General features: G+C 41.2%; 1 protein-coding gene across 13 annotated transcripts in view; it reads right to left on the bottom strand.

The window, feature by feature from the left end:
- SPATA13 (spermatogenesis associated 13) overlaps positions 1 to 15,661 on the bottom strand; it is a 155,524-nt gene that overhangs the window by 31,884 nt on the left and 107,979 nt on the right. Inside the window, exon 1 of one of the 13 annotated variants that reach the window (XM_053563197.1) lies at positions 597 to 840. The exons of the other annotated variants lie outside the window; for them this stretch is intronic. Coding sequence (XP_053419172.1) covers positions 597 to 651 — 55 coding nt within the window. The 5' untranslated portion in view covers positions 652 to 840. Of the gene's footprint in view, positions 1 to 596; positions 841 to 15,661 lie in introns of those variants that run through there. 13 annotated transcript variants of the gene reach the window in all.

The raw sequence follows: 15,661 nt of genomic DNA on the forward strand, positions 1-15,661 counted from the left end.
GTGAGAACATGACATTTCTTTCACATTTAAGTAGGAACTCATCCAGTTGATAATACTTATAAAAACACGAAAAAGTAAGGGGGGAGATATGGCACGATGTAACAAGCAAATACCGGGCAGTCTCACTTTTGAAAACAAGAAATAGTAGTTTTGAAAAATCAATTCAATCAATTCGTAGCTGTAAAACTTCACACACCCTAACTTAGCAAGGAACATTTTTATATGCTTTACCAATAACCTCTTAAATAAAAGTATTTCATGTAATAGAAGCAAAAACCAATGACAGTAACAGCAGCAAAACCCAGACCCATCATTCATGAAGGATGGTCAACGCTGATCTCTTATTGTTTTCTATTTCATACAAACTGTTATACTATAAGCAAAACCAATTTCTTTGACTATGCCCACAAGTAAAACTACGCTCGGGACCCTTTCCTAGGAGGAGTGAGCTTCCCCTGCACCCTCACACCTGACAAGTGGCAGCAGAGAGGGAGAGAGAGAAAGGGAGAGAGAGAGAGAATTGCAACTCTGAAAGGAAAGAGTCGAATCATCAGTGTCGAGAGAGAGGATGAATAATCCATTCTCTGTTCACGTACCCATGTGAAGGCTTTCCAGACTCCAAAATCTTGCTATTTCCCCTCTAGCTACCATCCTTTTGTTTGGAAAACAGCAACATTCAGAGTAAGGCTGGGGTGCGACTAAGGAGCCGGTCCTCAAAGCACCATGGAGAATCGCATACACACAGACTCGCAGCTACGGAACTGCAGAAATCGCTTATTCACTGCTTTGACGCTGTGTGCATTCCTGGCCAGAGCCTGCCCAGAAACTGACAGTGGCTGTGGGCTCCGCTCTCTGTGACTGCGGCCACACTGCTGTGACCACTGGGGAGGAAATTCTAAACCAGGGTAAAATCTACACACACCAAACCCAAACATTCTCACAAGCCTATCAGGTGCAGGAAGGAGGTAGAAACATGTTTGCAGCTTTTAACTAGGATCCCCAAACCTTTCAGGGAGCTTTACAAAAAGTGTTTATTTCACAGGAGAAAAACACAGGGGCCACTAAGTTCAAAAACAGAGTTAGATTTCTCCCACTATGGTATGACAAAAATCTGAGTTATGATACTGCATTAAGTTGGCTGTAAATGTATAAAATCACTTTAAAGGAGGGATTTTGTTTAAAAAGTACATAGTGATTATTTACTATGTGAAAGGAATTTGTCAATCTTATATAACGTAAAGCATACATCCTCTATAATGAAGAAAATTGTTTTTCTTAAAAGTAGTTCTCTCTAGATAACATATAATGGGTTATTTTTATTTCCTTTCTATATTTCTGTATTTCCCAAATTATCTACAATGAGCAAGTCTTTCTTTCATATTGTGAAACAACTATTAGCAAACAGAATGCTTCCTTCAATTTCCTCATGACAGGAAGACACTGTCTTTTTAACTTTATGAAAGAGATAACTTATGCAAATTAGTTACTTGGTGGTCACCTCTTAATGTGGGTATAACAAGTGATAGTGCCAATTAGCAAATCAGACTATGATCGAAAGTTTCCAAGTCTGCAGGCAGCTTGGTCTCCTTACCTGCAGAGTGGGGGTGACTGGACCACCAATAGTCCATCCCCACAGAGTTATTCCAAAAACTATTACAAGTGTTTAGCACAGCACTGGCACTTTATGAAGGGTTAGCAAATGTTAATCGCCATGCTGCTCCTGCTGTTCCCTGAGGTCGCTTAATAGCATGCCACTTCCCACAGACATCAGAGCAGGAAGGCAAAATGCAAACAGAATGCAAGGTCGCATTATTAGTTACAATACCCTGTTGACTACATGCTTTTTTTACCTTCAAATATATAAGGTTACTATTATTGATTTGGTGCATCTTACCCTTAAATCCAGCTAAGGAAAGTTTTCTGAGGAACTTAGAGCTTCAGTTACCCACATAAAGGTGAAACACACACAACCAAATAAGCTTCAAATCTTTTAAAAGATGTATTTTTAAAAGATGATTTTAAGAGTAAAATATTTAAGATGTTTAATAGATAGTTCATTCAATAGGGGCATATCTATTATCAATCAAGGTGGTGTTTTATTCAGTTAGACTCAAATGACTCCTTGACATTGTCTTTCACAGCAGACTAAATCATGTAAAGTTCCCTAAGTGTTCTCATGGAACACTAGTTGTATAACATGCCCTATGAAAAAAGTTTAAAAACCACTGTATACAGCTGAGCATAATGGCTCACATCTGTAATCCTAGCACTCTGGCAGGCCAATGTGGGTGGATTGCTCGAGCTCAGGAGTTCTAGACCAGCCTGAACAAAAATGAGACTCCATCCCTACTAAAAATAGAAAAAAAACTAGCCGGGAGTAGTGGTGCACACCTGTAGTACCAGCTATTCAGGAGACTAAGGCAAGAGGATTGTTCAAGCCCGAGAGTTTGAGGTTGCTGTGAGCTATGACACCACAGCACTCTACCCAGGATGACAGAGTACAACTCTGTCTCAAAAAAAAAAAAAAAAAAAAAAAAACAAGGAAAGGGAGGGTAAGGGGGGAGGGAAGGGAAAGGGAAAAAGGAAGGGGAGGGGAGGAGAGGAGAGGAGAGAAAAGAAAAGAAAAAAGAAAACCACTGTATACTGACTGAATCGACCTCTTGGAAGTCCATGGGTTCATTAGAAATCATAGGTTCTAAGAAGTCCAAATAGATAGCTGTGTAATCTTGTTTAAAATAGTGTTTCCCAATTTTATTTGGGCACAAAACTCTTTTTACAATAACATGTATGACTATACCAAAGAAACTATCCTCCAGCCCTGCTAATTCAAAGTGGGGTCTGTGGTCCAGCAACCCTGGCATGACCTGGGAGCTGGTTAGAAATAAAGATTCTCAGGCCCTACCCCAGATTTGTGGAATCAGAATCGAAATTTAGCAAGATCCCAGGTCATCCAAATGCACATTCAGGTTTGAGAAGTGTTGATCTAGGCAACTCAAGAAACTGTGCAACATATTTTGAGAAGTTCTGCTGAGACAAAATCTTGAATGCCAGTGTGCTTTCCAGGGTGTCCATAAGATAGTTTACTATTTTAAACTTCACATGAAGTTCATGGACACTCTGTATGTTATCAAATATTTAGAAATCAGAGAGAATAAGATAAATGCTAAAAACACATGAGATGTTCTGATCAGTTTTATTCTACAGATACACTAATTTATTTTTGTTAAAGTGGCCCCAAAACATACAGATATATATATATGAGTGGCCCCAAAACATACACACATACATACATATGAATGAATGAAAGAAAGAAAAGCCATAAAACTCTGGGATGGTAAGTAACTGACAATACCTCAAACTGAAAGCAGTGGTCACTACTCACTCTTCCTGTACTGATGTCAAGATTGACCAGGCAGTTGTTCGGGTTCCCGGAAGCTCTGATTTTCTGATACCCTCTTGTGTTAAGTACAGTAGGTGTATGTGCAGAAAGACTGTCAGCAACTGAAGTTTCCCACCTGCTACTGCTGCTTCTCTGCTGTTTCCTCAAAGCAGCAACCTCCCTATAGGTAATAGAGATATCCAGAACCCAGGAATATCCTAGGAACTTTACGTCCCCACTGCATTTGGAGATAGCTCCAATACTAAGAACTGAAGGACAGGTACTATCTAGGGGAAGGCCCCAGGGGATACAGTAATACTACTATTCTTTGGCAAAGCACTCCTGGCAATTTTATTTTTATTTATTTATTTTTTATTTTTTGAGACAGAATCTCACTCTGTTGCCCTGGGTAGAGTGCTGAGACATCACAGCTCACAGCAACCTCGAACTCTTGGGCTCAAGCTCCTCTTGCCTCAGCCTCCCCAGTAGCTGGGATTATAGGTGCCAGCCACACGCCTGGCAAATTTTTCTATTTTTAGTAGAGATTGGTCTCGGTCTTGCTCAGGCTGGTCTAGAATTCCACAGCGCAAGCCGTCTGCCCCCCTCAGCCTCCCAGAGTGCTAGGGTTACACGTGTGACCCACTGTGATCAGCTATACCTGCCAATTTTAGAAAATGAATCAAGGATGGGCACCACATCAGCCAAGGACCAAGGAGTCCCTACCTGCTAGCTGCCACTGGCTGGATTGGGCCACAGTCCAAACTCCCACATGGGCAATGACTGCTCAGAATCAGGAGTAATGTAACCAGGATCTATGTATGCACATCACCTGCCCTCTCTCTCCCACAGCTGATGTGGGGGACTCCTTAACAGGAAACAATTTGCTACCTTTGCCATCAGACCAATGTTCATCAGCATAAATAACTGAGTGCCCAGAGGGATCCCTTAATTCTGAATAGATTAAAGACAAACAGTATGGTTAATCTACAAGGTCACAGTTATACTATTTTCCAGAGAAATCTCAAAGGCACTGAACACAAGATGGGACACGATGGTCTCCAGCACGTGCTGATGTGCGATGGGGGCCGCTGTCTCAGCATGCTGACAGCTCACAGAAAAGCCAAGCTCCATGGAGGGCTCACTGAAACATCTGCTACAGACGCTTCACCACAGAAGCGGAGGGCACAGTCACACACGGCACACAGGAAATGCAGTCTCAGTCACAAGGTCATGTAGTGTAAAAACCGCCAGTGAAGGCTCGAAGACAACAAGGAAGGAAAAGTGCATCTTTACGTGATTTCAAAGCGATTGCTTTTCATCTTGGAGCAACATGGACCTGAGCACACAAAACCCGTGGAACATCTACTCTGAGTGACTTCAATAAACCCTCTCATGCTCCATAACCCACCCTCTCCAAAAATGGTTACAAACAAGACAATGTGTCACCAGGCACCAGCTAAAACTTAGCTTAATGTAGGAACTATTCAATTTGCCCTTTCAAAGATGACCTGTATCTTCATTTGAAGGTCATTGTTTTCCTAGCCTCTGTAAGCACCTATGGCTTCTTCATCCTTCAAGGCCTAATAAAGATGTTACCTCTTTTCTGTATCTAGTTGTCTTTGGATCCTTAGGACTAAGCATGTTTCAAACATAACAAGAACACAAGAGGCATTGAATGAACTTCACTTTTTCTTTGTCTTAGTAAAAGGCAATTATGAGGGAATGGTATTTAAAAAAATCCAAACAGATATATCTTTGTGCAAATAAATGATATAATTTTATATTTGGTGATGTTTCGAGAAAACGCATGGGAGATGGTGAGCAGAACGAGAAGCAATCTGGGCTTTCAAGTCTGTTTGATATTGTTTGAATGCCAGCTCCATCATCTCCTACTTACATCTTGCTTAGCTGAGCTAGGAAAAGTTGCAGAATATTTCTAAGCCTTGGGCTCCTGTCTGTGAGAGCAGACCAGTAACAGGTGCAGAGTATTTGCACTTCGTGATTATTTGTCAGATGTTTAGATTTTTTGCACTCTTTCCTCTGACTTTTGGGTATCCATAAAGTTCATGTGTAATTTAAAATAGTTTAACATAGTATACTGCGTCAGGGACACCCTGTATTCTTTCTTCTCTTTTCCAAATCTAATTTCTGAAACTTAGCAATTAGAAACATGATACTTTGAAAAACTGTTACTTTTATAGTTCACAAAGATCTGAACAAATATATATTTTAAAACAGAGTGTTTTAATTGCTAGGAGATGAAATTTCATGAGTTTGTTGGGAAAATGTTAACGACTTTATTATGTTCTTCTAAGATAAGGAATAGAACACTGTTCTTTAAAATCTTGATGATACAGATGGGATATCAGCTAAGGTAACTGCTGTTGCAACTAATGTAATCTCTGAGACTTGCAGGCAATATGGTTTGGGGGCATTTAAGACCATATTTGTAATCCTTCCTGCATGCAGAAGCCTTTTATGATTTCTAAATTCCTCTGACTCTGTGGAATCCATGCTGTCTCATAGCATGGTCAGAAGACAGGGATTTTATGGTGTGCAGTCTTAGCAATCAAGAAAACACTTTTATTACAGGTACTTGTCTACTGGTAAGTGAACATCATGATTCATTTTGTTTTATAAATAGATACAGTCAGCCCTCCATATCTATGGGTTACACATCTGTGAATTCAACAAATTGCAGATTGAAAACATTAAAAAAATTCCATCTGTACTGAATATGTACAGAATTTTTTGTAATTATTCTCTACACAATACAGTATAACAACCACTTACACAGCATTTACCTTGTATTATGCCCTATAAGTAATCTAGAGATGACAAAGTACACAGGAGGATGTCCATGCAAATACTACATCATGTTATATTAGGGATGTGAGCATCCCTGGATTGTGGTATCCTCAGGGGTCCTCAAACCAATCTTCCTTGGATAATGAAGGATAATTGTGCAACACCCAATACACCTGGGCATGGAGTATAGCGAGGGATGAGAAAGGGGAAGGGAACCAGACAAGACGCACAGGATCCACACCTCACAGTCAAAGCTCTTGGTGGCCAATTCTGCTAGCAGCTTTTCTAAAAGCTCAGCTAATGAGTCACTCTCAACAGGTGCTAAGCAAGTAAGACCTGATTTTCTCTCTGATTCTTTATTAAAAGAAAACACTTGAAAAGTGGTTTGGAAAAAAAAATGTAGAAAGACAATCTAAAAAATAAGAGATCAAACAAAAAAGATTTCAAAGGCATCATGCACCTCATGCACCTCAACACCTGCTATTGCTTTTCTTTTTTTCTTTTCTTTCACAGAGTCTCTGACTAATATCTTGAAAAATCATCAGATAATGCATAAAATTTTAAGTCCAGAAAAATCAATAGAAAAGTCAATAGACTCCCCCTGCTCTAGGGCTTGACTTGTCAGATTCAGTGACTTATCTAATGTCAATACAGTTGTTTAAGGTTAATGCCAGTTAGTGCAGTTAAATGAGTAAACTCGAAACTCTGGGCCTAAACAGCTCCCTACTCATCACTGCCTTTGTCCCCTATGTAACTAGTAATATTTCCTGCATGCTTACAGTGCACTAGGTCATTTTTCCACCTGTGAGGTAGTTGATATTTACTTCTTCCATTGCAGACAAAGACATTAGGACTTTGAGGTGAAGAGACTTGCCCAAGGTCACAGAGCCAGTCAACGGAAGACTGGGATTACATTCACACTTTTTGATCCAAAAGACTGTTAGTAAGAAAATTAACTTCCCAACAGTAATTAGAATGGAATAATGCCAGAATCTGCATAAGTCCTCTTTCTTCTGGAGTCATTATATCTACCTATCAAGAATTCTTAAAAAAAAAAAAAATTCTTACTGCTTTATTCTATTGATTATCTTAAGAAAAAATAGAAACGTTATGACATATTTAACTGAACTGTCAATGCATAAATTTGTTATTTCTAACAAATTAAAAGGATTTTTAAAACAATAGCCCCCCTCCCCCCACACACACAAAAAACTAAGGGAGGCTGGCGCCTGTGGCTCAGTCGGTAAGGCACCGGCCCCATATACCGAGGGTGGCGGGTTCAAACCCGGCCCCAGCTGAACTGCAACCAAAAAAAAAAAAAAAAAAGCTAAGGGAAAAAAAACCCTGCTTTCTTTGTTTGAGAAAAGCAAAAAACAGGCTGCTGAGATGCCTCAGGTCTATAATCAATCTAGCACTCTGGGAGGCTGAAGCAGGCAGATTGCTTGCGCTCAGGAGTTCAAGAGATCAGACTGAGCAAGAGTTAAGAACCTGTCTGTATTAAAAATAGAAAAATTAGGGCTGGAGCCCTACTCACTGAGCCACAGGCGCCAAAGGGTGGCGGGTTCAAACCTAGCCCCGGCCACACTGCAACAAAAAAATAGCAGGGTGTTGTGGCAGGTGCCTGTAGTCCCAGCTGCTCGGGAGGGTGAGGCAGGAGAATCGCGGAAGCCCAAGAGCTGGAGGTTGCTGTGAGTCCTGTGACATCATGGCAGTCTACCAAGGGCAGTAAAGCAAGACTCTGTCTCTACCAAAAAAAAAAAAAAAAAAAAAATTAGCTGGTCATGGTGGCCATTACCTGTAGTCCTAGCTACTGAGATGCTGAGGCAAGAATATCAAACTTGAGCTCAAGAGTCTGAGGTCCTGTGAGCTATGATGCCAAGGCACTCAACCCCAGGGTGACTGAATAAGACTCAGTCTCAAAAAAACCCCAACCAAACAAATTAAAAAACCCAAACAACAAATCCAGACTTAATTTTTTCAAGAATTTTCAAATAAATATGCTCTAGTAATTCCTTAAGATTCAATATATTTAATTCACGAAAAATTAAATTCAAAATTACATTACTTATTACAATTAAATGTCCCCACTTCCTAAATGTCAGGGGCATTACATAGATTTTAAATCAAAAAGCAAAACTTTTGGACGAATCCTTAACTATTTCTTTTGAAAATAACGAGTAACAATAAAAAAATGACAAATTGATGTTAATGAGCTTTCACATACGGGTAATATAAAACCAAAATAATTTTTTTTTAAAAATAATGTAATGATTTTATATATATACATATATGTATATATATATATATGTATGTGTGTGTGTATTTTTTTTGTTTGTTTGTTTCTTTGGCAGTTTTTGGCCGGGGCTGGGTTTGAACCTGCCACCTCCAGCATATGGGGCCGGTGCCCTACTCCTTTGAGCCACAGGCGCCACCCCAAAATAAATTTTTAATATGGTAGCCTAACAAATCATTTTTCAATCAGTCCTTAGCTTTTATGGGATATTTTCAACTAGAAAATCAGAAATCCATCAACACAGATTAAACAAAATAGATAAAATACCTCAGTCATGAAACTTTACTCCCCCCACACCCACCCACTGCTTTCTGGCCCTGCCCTGGTGCTGAACTTTGGAACTGAGGCTGTTTTTCTTAAGGTCACCCAGCTCCTCCTCCTGGCTGTCTGATCCTATGGCCATTTCTCACTCTGAACACTTTGGTTGCATTTGACAGGATCAACCACTTGCTACTCGAAGCCCTGACTTCCTTTGACATGTGGGACACCACTTACCTGCCTGGCTACTTTTTTCTATGTCTTCTCCTTCACTGGTCCCCAAATGCTGATCTTCAGAGCACTGCCTTTTCTCAGGGTTTACTGCTTGCCCACCCTGCGACCACACTCCTTTCTAAAGCCTTATGAGCCATCCATCTTGCTGATGACTCTCAACTCTTACTGCAGCGTAAGTCTCCCTCCTCCAAGTCAGAGACAAAACCACAGGCAGGGTGATGTCCTCTTCACTGAGCTGTCACACGGATGGCTCTACTCCACCTGCCTGGATGGGAACCAGCTCCCTCACCAATGTGCTCTCGCCCTGTGCTGCCTCTCAGCCACTGGTGTCGGCACAGATTCCTTCTTCCTCACCCCAAACATCCAATTAGCTTGACCTCCACGTTCTGCATTTCTCCAGTCCTAGTGTCATTATCCTAGTTCAGGGGTCACCTGCCACTTGATCAGGCAACAGACTCCTTAGGTGTCTATTTCAGAATGCAGCCAGTGCTCCGTCCAAATGCAAATCTGACCATCTCATTCCATTTAAAAGCTCTTAGTGGCTCCTGGCTGCCCCTTCTCCCTTTTGGCAGCCAGACCTGCCTCTCAGCTCGTCCCCCCCCCATCACCTGCTATAGCCACAGGTCCTCTCTTGGAGCAAATAGGCTGCCTGAAAGTCCTGAAAGAAAAAGTGATTTGTGCATTCATGCCATGGACATTTTAACTTAGAACATAAAAAGGTGCAACTATCCATCTTTGTCCTGATGCAGGATAGGGCTCTGTGTGCAGGGTCCGTCGGGTGGGATTCTGCACTCTCTCTTGCACATCTACACCCATTGTGTCAACTATCATTTCCAGTTGTGGCTTCTTTCAAGTCTAGCAATAAAACCAGAGACACTGATGAAGTAATCTGAGTACAGACTCCTTGATTCACCCACTTTTCCAAGTTGTCAAATGTGACAGAAATTTGATAGATTTTTTTTTTTAACAATTCAACTTTATTGAGACTCTCCAATTTTTTGCTTTTGTTTTCTTTTTTTTTTTTGGCTGGGGCACCATTTGAACCCACCACCTCCACTATATGGGGCCAGCGCCCTACTCCTTGAGCCACAGGCGCCACCCAACATTTTGTCTCTTAGCAAGTACTTTTTGTTGTTGTTGTTGTTGCAATTTGGCCGGAGCTGGGTTCCAACCTGCCACCCTTGGTATATGGGGCCAGCGCCCTACCCACTGAACCACAGGCACTGCCCTTGTTTTCATAGATGCTCATATTCACACTTCATTTGCTTACATAATATCTAAGTCCCATGATCACAATAATAAATACAACTGATTTTTACAGCTTTGGGTCCTGCCCTTGACCCCTGGTGAGGATACAACTCTACTTGTGAATGCGGCAGAGAGCAGCCTGTAAGGCAGGCAGGGGCATGCTGCAGGCATGGGTTGGGGTGACAGTGGAATGACACCCCATGGGATGTACTGGGGTGATAGTTCTGGTCTGATCAGCTCCAGGTCTGGTGAAGAGGTCTCTGGTGGGCTCTGCTACTGTCAGTTTCTCAAGGCCCTCTCTTCTCTCCGGCCTCCACCCTTGCATGTGCTGTTCCCTCAGCCTGGAAGATACCCTCTCCCAAACAACAAGCTCAATCTAACTTCCCTGTATCCCTTGAGACCCAACTTTGATGTCTCTCAGGAAGTTCTGGGACACCCCTGACCTCACTGGCACGCTCTGTTTAAACAGCTGTGGTGGCTTCTCCCATCCGCTATACTGGCAGTTCTGCAAGAACACTCTCTATCCTCCTCCTGACTGCCAGCCCCCCATGTGGTGTCTCGTTCATAAGGGGTACATAATATACATTTATTAACTGAAATAAAACCAAAGAAGTATCCTTGAAACTGAGAGAACACTTAAAATCCAACAAGACAGGTTTCAGAGCACCTTGGGCATTTTCTGAGGTAACAATGTCTGCTTACGCACAAAATGGCCCGTCCTACAGCAATTCCCAATATTTTTAAGCTTATCAATGTATTATAATAATGTTGAAGTGATGTTCTTTTACCAACAATACCAGTCCCTGATCAGGGAAAAACAAACAAAAAAACCATTAAGTAAGTCGTTTCTGTTTCTGAGGGGTGTCTACATTCCAGCATAAAATCCAACAGAAGGAAGGGGAGTTGTAGGTGCAGAAATAATGTTGCCCCCTTAATAAAAGCACCCAATCGGCTTGGCGCCCATAGCTCAGTGTTAGGGCGCCGGCCATATATACCAAGGCTGGTGGGTTCAAACCTGGCCCAGGCCTGCTGAACAACAATGACAACTGCAACAAAAAAATATCCAGGCACTGTGGCAGGCGCCTGTAGTCCCAGCTACTTGGGAGGCTGAAGCAAAAGAATCGCTTAAGCCCAAGAGTTAGAGGTTGCTGTGAGCTATGATGCTACAGCGCTCTACCGAGAGTGACATAGTGAGACTCTTTCTCAAAAAATAAATATAAAAACACCCAATTATACTTTGAAGCTTCTAGGCCCTGAAGGCACTAGGAAATGCCTTGGTACTTTGTTTTTTCTTTACACTAACCAACCTTAAACCTGTGTAAAGGTTTACCAGATGAAGAAGGCAAGTGAGGCTCTGGGGCCATGGTGGGGGCGGCAGTCATGTAGGGGGCAGCCCCGCCCCTAACAGCCCTGCAGACAGCGGGAAGATTTGGGAATCAATTTTTCAGAAGTGACTTAAGATCCCCTGAGGGACTCATGAGCTCAATCATTTCTGCTTGGGCCTTTCTGGTTCCCACAGGCTCCCGGTGCTAACCTGCAAGGAGCAGTGCCCAGCTTGGTGGGAGGAGGTCACAGAGGAGGCTGAGCATAGTTTAAAACAATAGCTTAAAGCCAGTGCCCAAATGCAGTTGCAGATGTTTATTAAAGCTATAGCTTATCCACACAGATGGGTCCACCCCAAACGATGGTGTCTCAGCTTCCAACTAGCTAACTAGGACATGCACTAGTTTCATCCATCTCCTGACCCTGGCCCAAATCGCCTGACCAGATTTTCCACATGAATATGTACAGTGGAAGAACAGCAATGGTAATTGTATGGGGAAGCAGTAAGTTTTTCTGTGGTTCTAGAAAGTTCTTGCCATCACCCTTTTTAGAATTGAACATTTCTTTAAAATCTTGTGGCAAAAGAAAGAATGCAGTATGATGGATTTCTTAAAACCAAGCAATTTATTTTGAAAAATCTTATTCCCCAGGCAACTTCTAACTTTGTATTCTGCGGTAGACACTGGTAGAAACAGTGGTCAATTTTAGGGAGTCTGTAATACATTTTAGGTGCTTTTGTATTGATAGCAGAACAAAGTATTATTAATATTTTTAGAACGTCAGAGCAGGTTTTCAAAGTAATTGCTCCCTTCACCCATCACTGGCTAGCCCCCACGTGCTCCCACAGACAGGCTGTCCAGCATACAATCTGGTTTGTGCTACCCTTTGTAAGTTAAGATGTTCTTTATACCATGCCTTTAAAGAACTGGGTTTTTGGTCATTTCATAATGAAAACTGTGCAGAGGTGGCAATGATTTAGTTTTACAACCTGCATATTAGTAATGCATGTTATTACACCATTCTGGTGAAGACGTAGAGATCCGGCCTAGGTCACCAGAGGGCTAGGCTCCATCAATTTGCTTCTTTTCTAGGTTGCAAAAAGTGATTATAGTCAAATGAAAAAAGTGAAAATTGGCTTGGTGCCAGTAGAACAGTGGTTACGGCGCCAGGCACATACACTGAGGTTGGCAGGTTCGAACCCAGCCCGAGCCAGCTAAACAATGACAACTGCAACAAAAAATAGCTGGGTGTTGTGGCAGGTGCCTGTGGTCCCAGCTATTTGGGAGGCTGAGGCAAGAAAATCGCATAAGCCCAAGAGTTTGAGGTTTGCTGTGAGCTGTAATGCCACAGCACTCTACCCAGGGTGACAAATTGAGACTGTCTCAAAATAAATAAAAAGAAAAAAGAGAAAAAGTGAAAATTTTTAAAAATCAAATTAAGCAATTATTTAAGTTAGAAAAAATTTTAAAGCCATAAAAAGTCTGTCCATCAGTTTGTATTCCCTTAGAAGAGCGTTTTTTACCTCCAGTTTTCATACCAACGTATTGTAGCACCTAATCTTACTGATTTTGCTCCTTATTATCTGGTATTATTACTAAAGGCTCGAATACAGTTCTCACTGGTTAACTAAAGGGATTTTTAAAAATGAAACATATTTTTTTATTAAAGTGGCAAACCCGAATCTATTGACCTCGGTGCACTGGCATGCTTTAGTCCTTTGCTTATGATCCCTAAAGATCTCACTTTGGTGTACAGCTGAGTAAACAAGACATTCTCAGGAGGTAATGGAGATAGTCACAAAATCAAACCAATCTAAACTCCTGATAGGACAAAGGTAAAAAAGGAAGGGAAATGGACAAGAGGCTTCAAATTTTGAAAAGGTTATCAAATTTGACTTTGGATCAAAATATATAGACCAGTAAAGGGAGGAAATATTGCTGGAATCCAAAGTATGGGAAAATTAGGAGCTGTGATGCAAGAAATTGTCTCCAATGTAACAGAAAAGCTTCATTAAAGAAGAAAACAAAAGGCAGCAAAAAGAATTTTCTGGAACAAAGTTCTAACACCATAAGTACCCCTCCTAAAACCAGGAAAAGGGAAGCCACAAACATCACCACCAAAAAAGCAATAGCATTTTTATAGGCTGACAGCCTTCCCTCTAGGAACTTTATCAAGACACTTATAAGTGCTACTGAGAGTCATCCTTCTGATTCTATCATCTCTCATACTACGCCTGTGTAGTCCACAAGCGTTACTCAGGCCTGTTCCCTGTGACCTTCCTTCCCAGACTGAAAGGGCTAATCAGAGATAAGACTACTCCTAAACTGGACGAGAGAAAAATACCAAGTGCTAGGAAAGAGCACAGAACAGTAAGGGCAAAGTTCTGAGAAGGGAGAGCTCGCTTTACGTAGATGTTAGGTCTTCATTTCTTTAAAATAAAAAATAATAATAATTTGCTAATTTTCAATTTTCTGTATTTTGAGAAAAACCTAGTGGTGGGTATTTCTTGATTTGGAGGGTTATTTTGCTTTTGTTATTTTTAGTTCACACATACTAATCCAGGGACAAAGTGTGATATTTTAATACATGTATATAATGTATAATGATCAAATCAGGGTAATTAGCATATCCATCATCTCAAACATTTATCATTTCTCTGTGTTGAAAACTTTCAAAATCTGCTCTTGTAGCTATTTCAAAAGAAATAATAAATTAATATTAACTGTGGTCACCCTACAGTACTGTAGGACACTAGAACTTAATCGTGCTACCTAGCTACAATTTTGTAGCCATTAACCAACCTTTGGCTATGGATTTGGAGATTTTGAAAGCATCTGACCAGGAAGGAGGAAATACGCTTTTATTATCATTGCAAATTTTAAGTAAACACAAAAAGCAGAGAAATCAACCAAAATTATTAATATTTTACCAATTTTGTTTCAAATATTTCCCACCAACTTTTGGAGGAATATTTTAAGACAAATGTCTCATGTCACATATCTTGTAGAAAATATTTCAGTATGTATATACAACAAATAAGGACTTAAAAATAATGGCACTATCATTATCCCAACTAACAAGATTAACAATAATTCCTTCATGCCACCAAATACGTAGTCCGTATGAAAATTTCCCCAATTATCTCAAAATGATCATCTTACAGCTGGTTTTCTGGTATCAATTTGTAGGCTCAAGGAGCCAAGTGCCACTCCAGCACTTATTAGTTGATATGTAAACCTGAAACCATCAGCATATGGCAAGGAAGGCTTTACGGGACTGAGAGCAGAACCACTAGAGATGGTATGTCGGGTAGCCCCAACATCCACTGGGCTGTATCTCTCAAATCCGAGGATGAAAGCAGCAGTGACTTTTATAATCAATGCACTACTGATCTCTCCAGGCCAGAGACGCTGATGAGAGATATTTCCATAGTACTGAAGATGTGAAAGTAAAACATCTGCCACCAGAAAAGTGGACATAGTTCTTGTACCAGGCAGCAAGGCCAGCTCGATTATCCCATAGTCTTGACTCATGAGATCTCTGATTGTGCTTAACTGATCTCAGGGTCCCTAGAACAAAATTGATGAGGAATTCCACGAAGGCTTTGTATAGCAGGAACTCTCCAGGGCAAGTGAGCAGAGTCTTGACTTGATGGAGAGGTCAAGGCCCTTAAATCCCAGGCCCAGTGCCTCTTGCTGAAGAGGAAATCAAGGTGACCTTCAGCTGGATATCCTACTATTTTAAGTCTTCTTCCTAGCCTCCCGCAAAGTGAACTTCTACCCATAACCTGGTAGCTGGTGCTAGTAAACCTGGTACCTGTCTGTGCTAACAGGTAAACCTCCCAGTGGAAAGGCAGATGGCCTCAGGAAAGACTGAGCTTGGTTAGGAGCATATAGTCTAGAGGGCCCTGAAAAGAACAAAACAGGTTGGGGGTTGCTTGTAGAAGGCAACTGGATTGAGAATATACTCAGAGCATGTGAAGATGTCTGTCTCATGTGAATCCTTACTGCAAAAGGGTTGTTTAATAATGGTGTGCATATTATGTCCCACTATGTAGATGTCAATCTTCCTTCCTAGTCACCTCCATGCTTGCTCAATGGGTTCATAAAAAGAAAAAA

This window comes from Nycticebus coucang, chromosome 15, assembly GCF_027406575.1.
Source record: "Nycticebus coucang isolate mNycCou1 chromosome 15, mNycCou1.pri, whole genome shotgun sequence".
Taxonomy (NCBI): domain Eukaryota; kingdom Metazoa; phylum Chordata; class Mammalia; order Primates; family Lorisidae; genus Nycticebus; species Nycticebus coucang.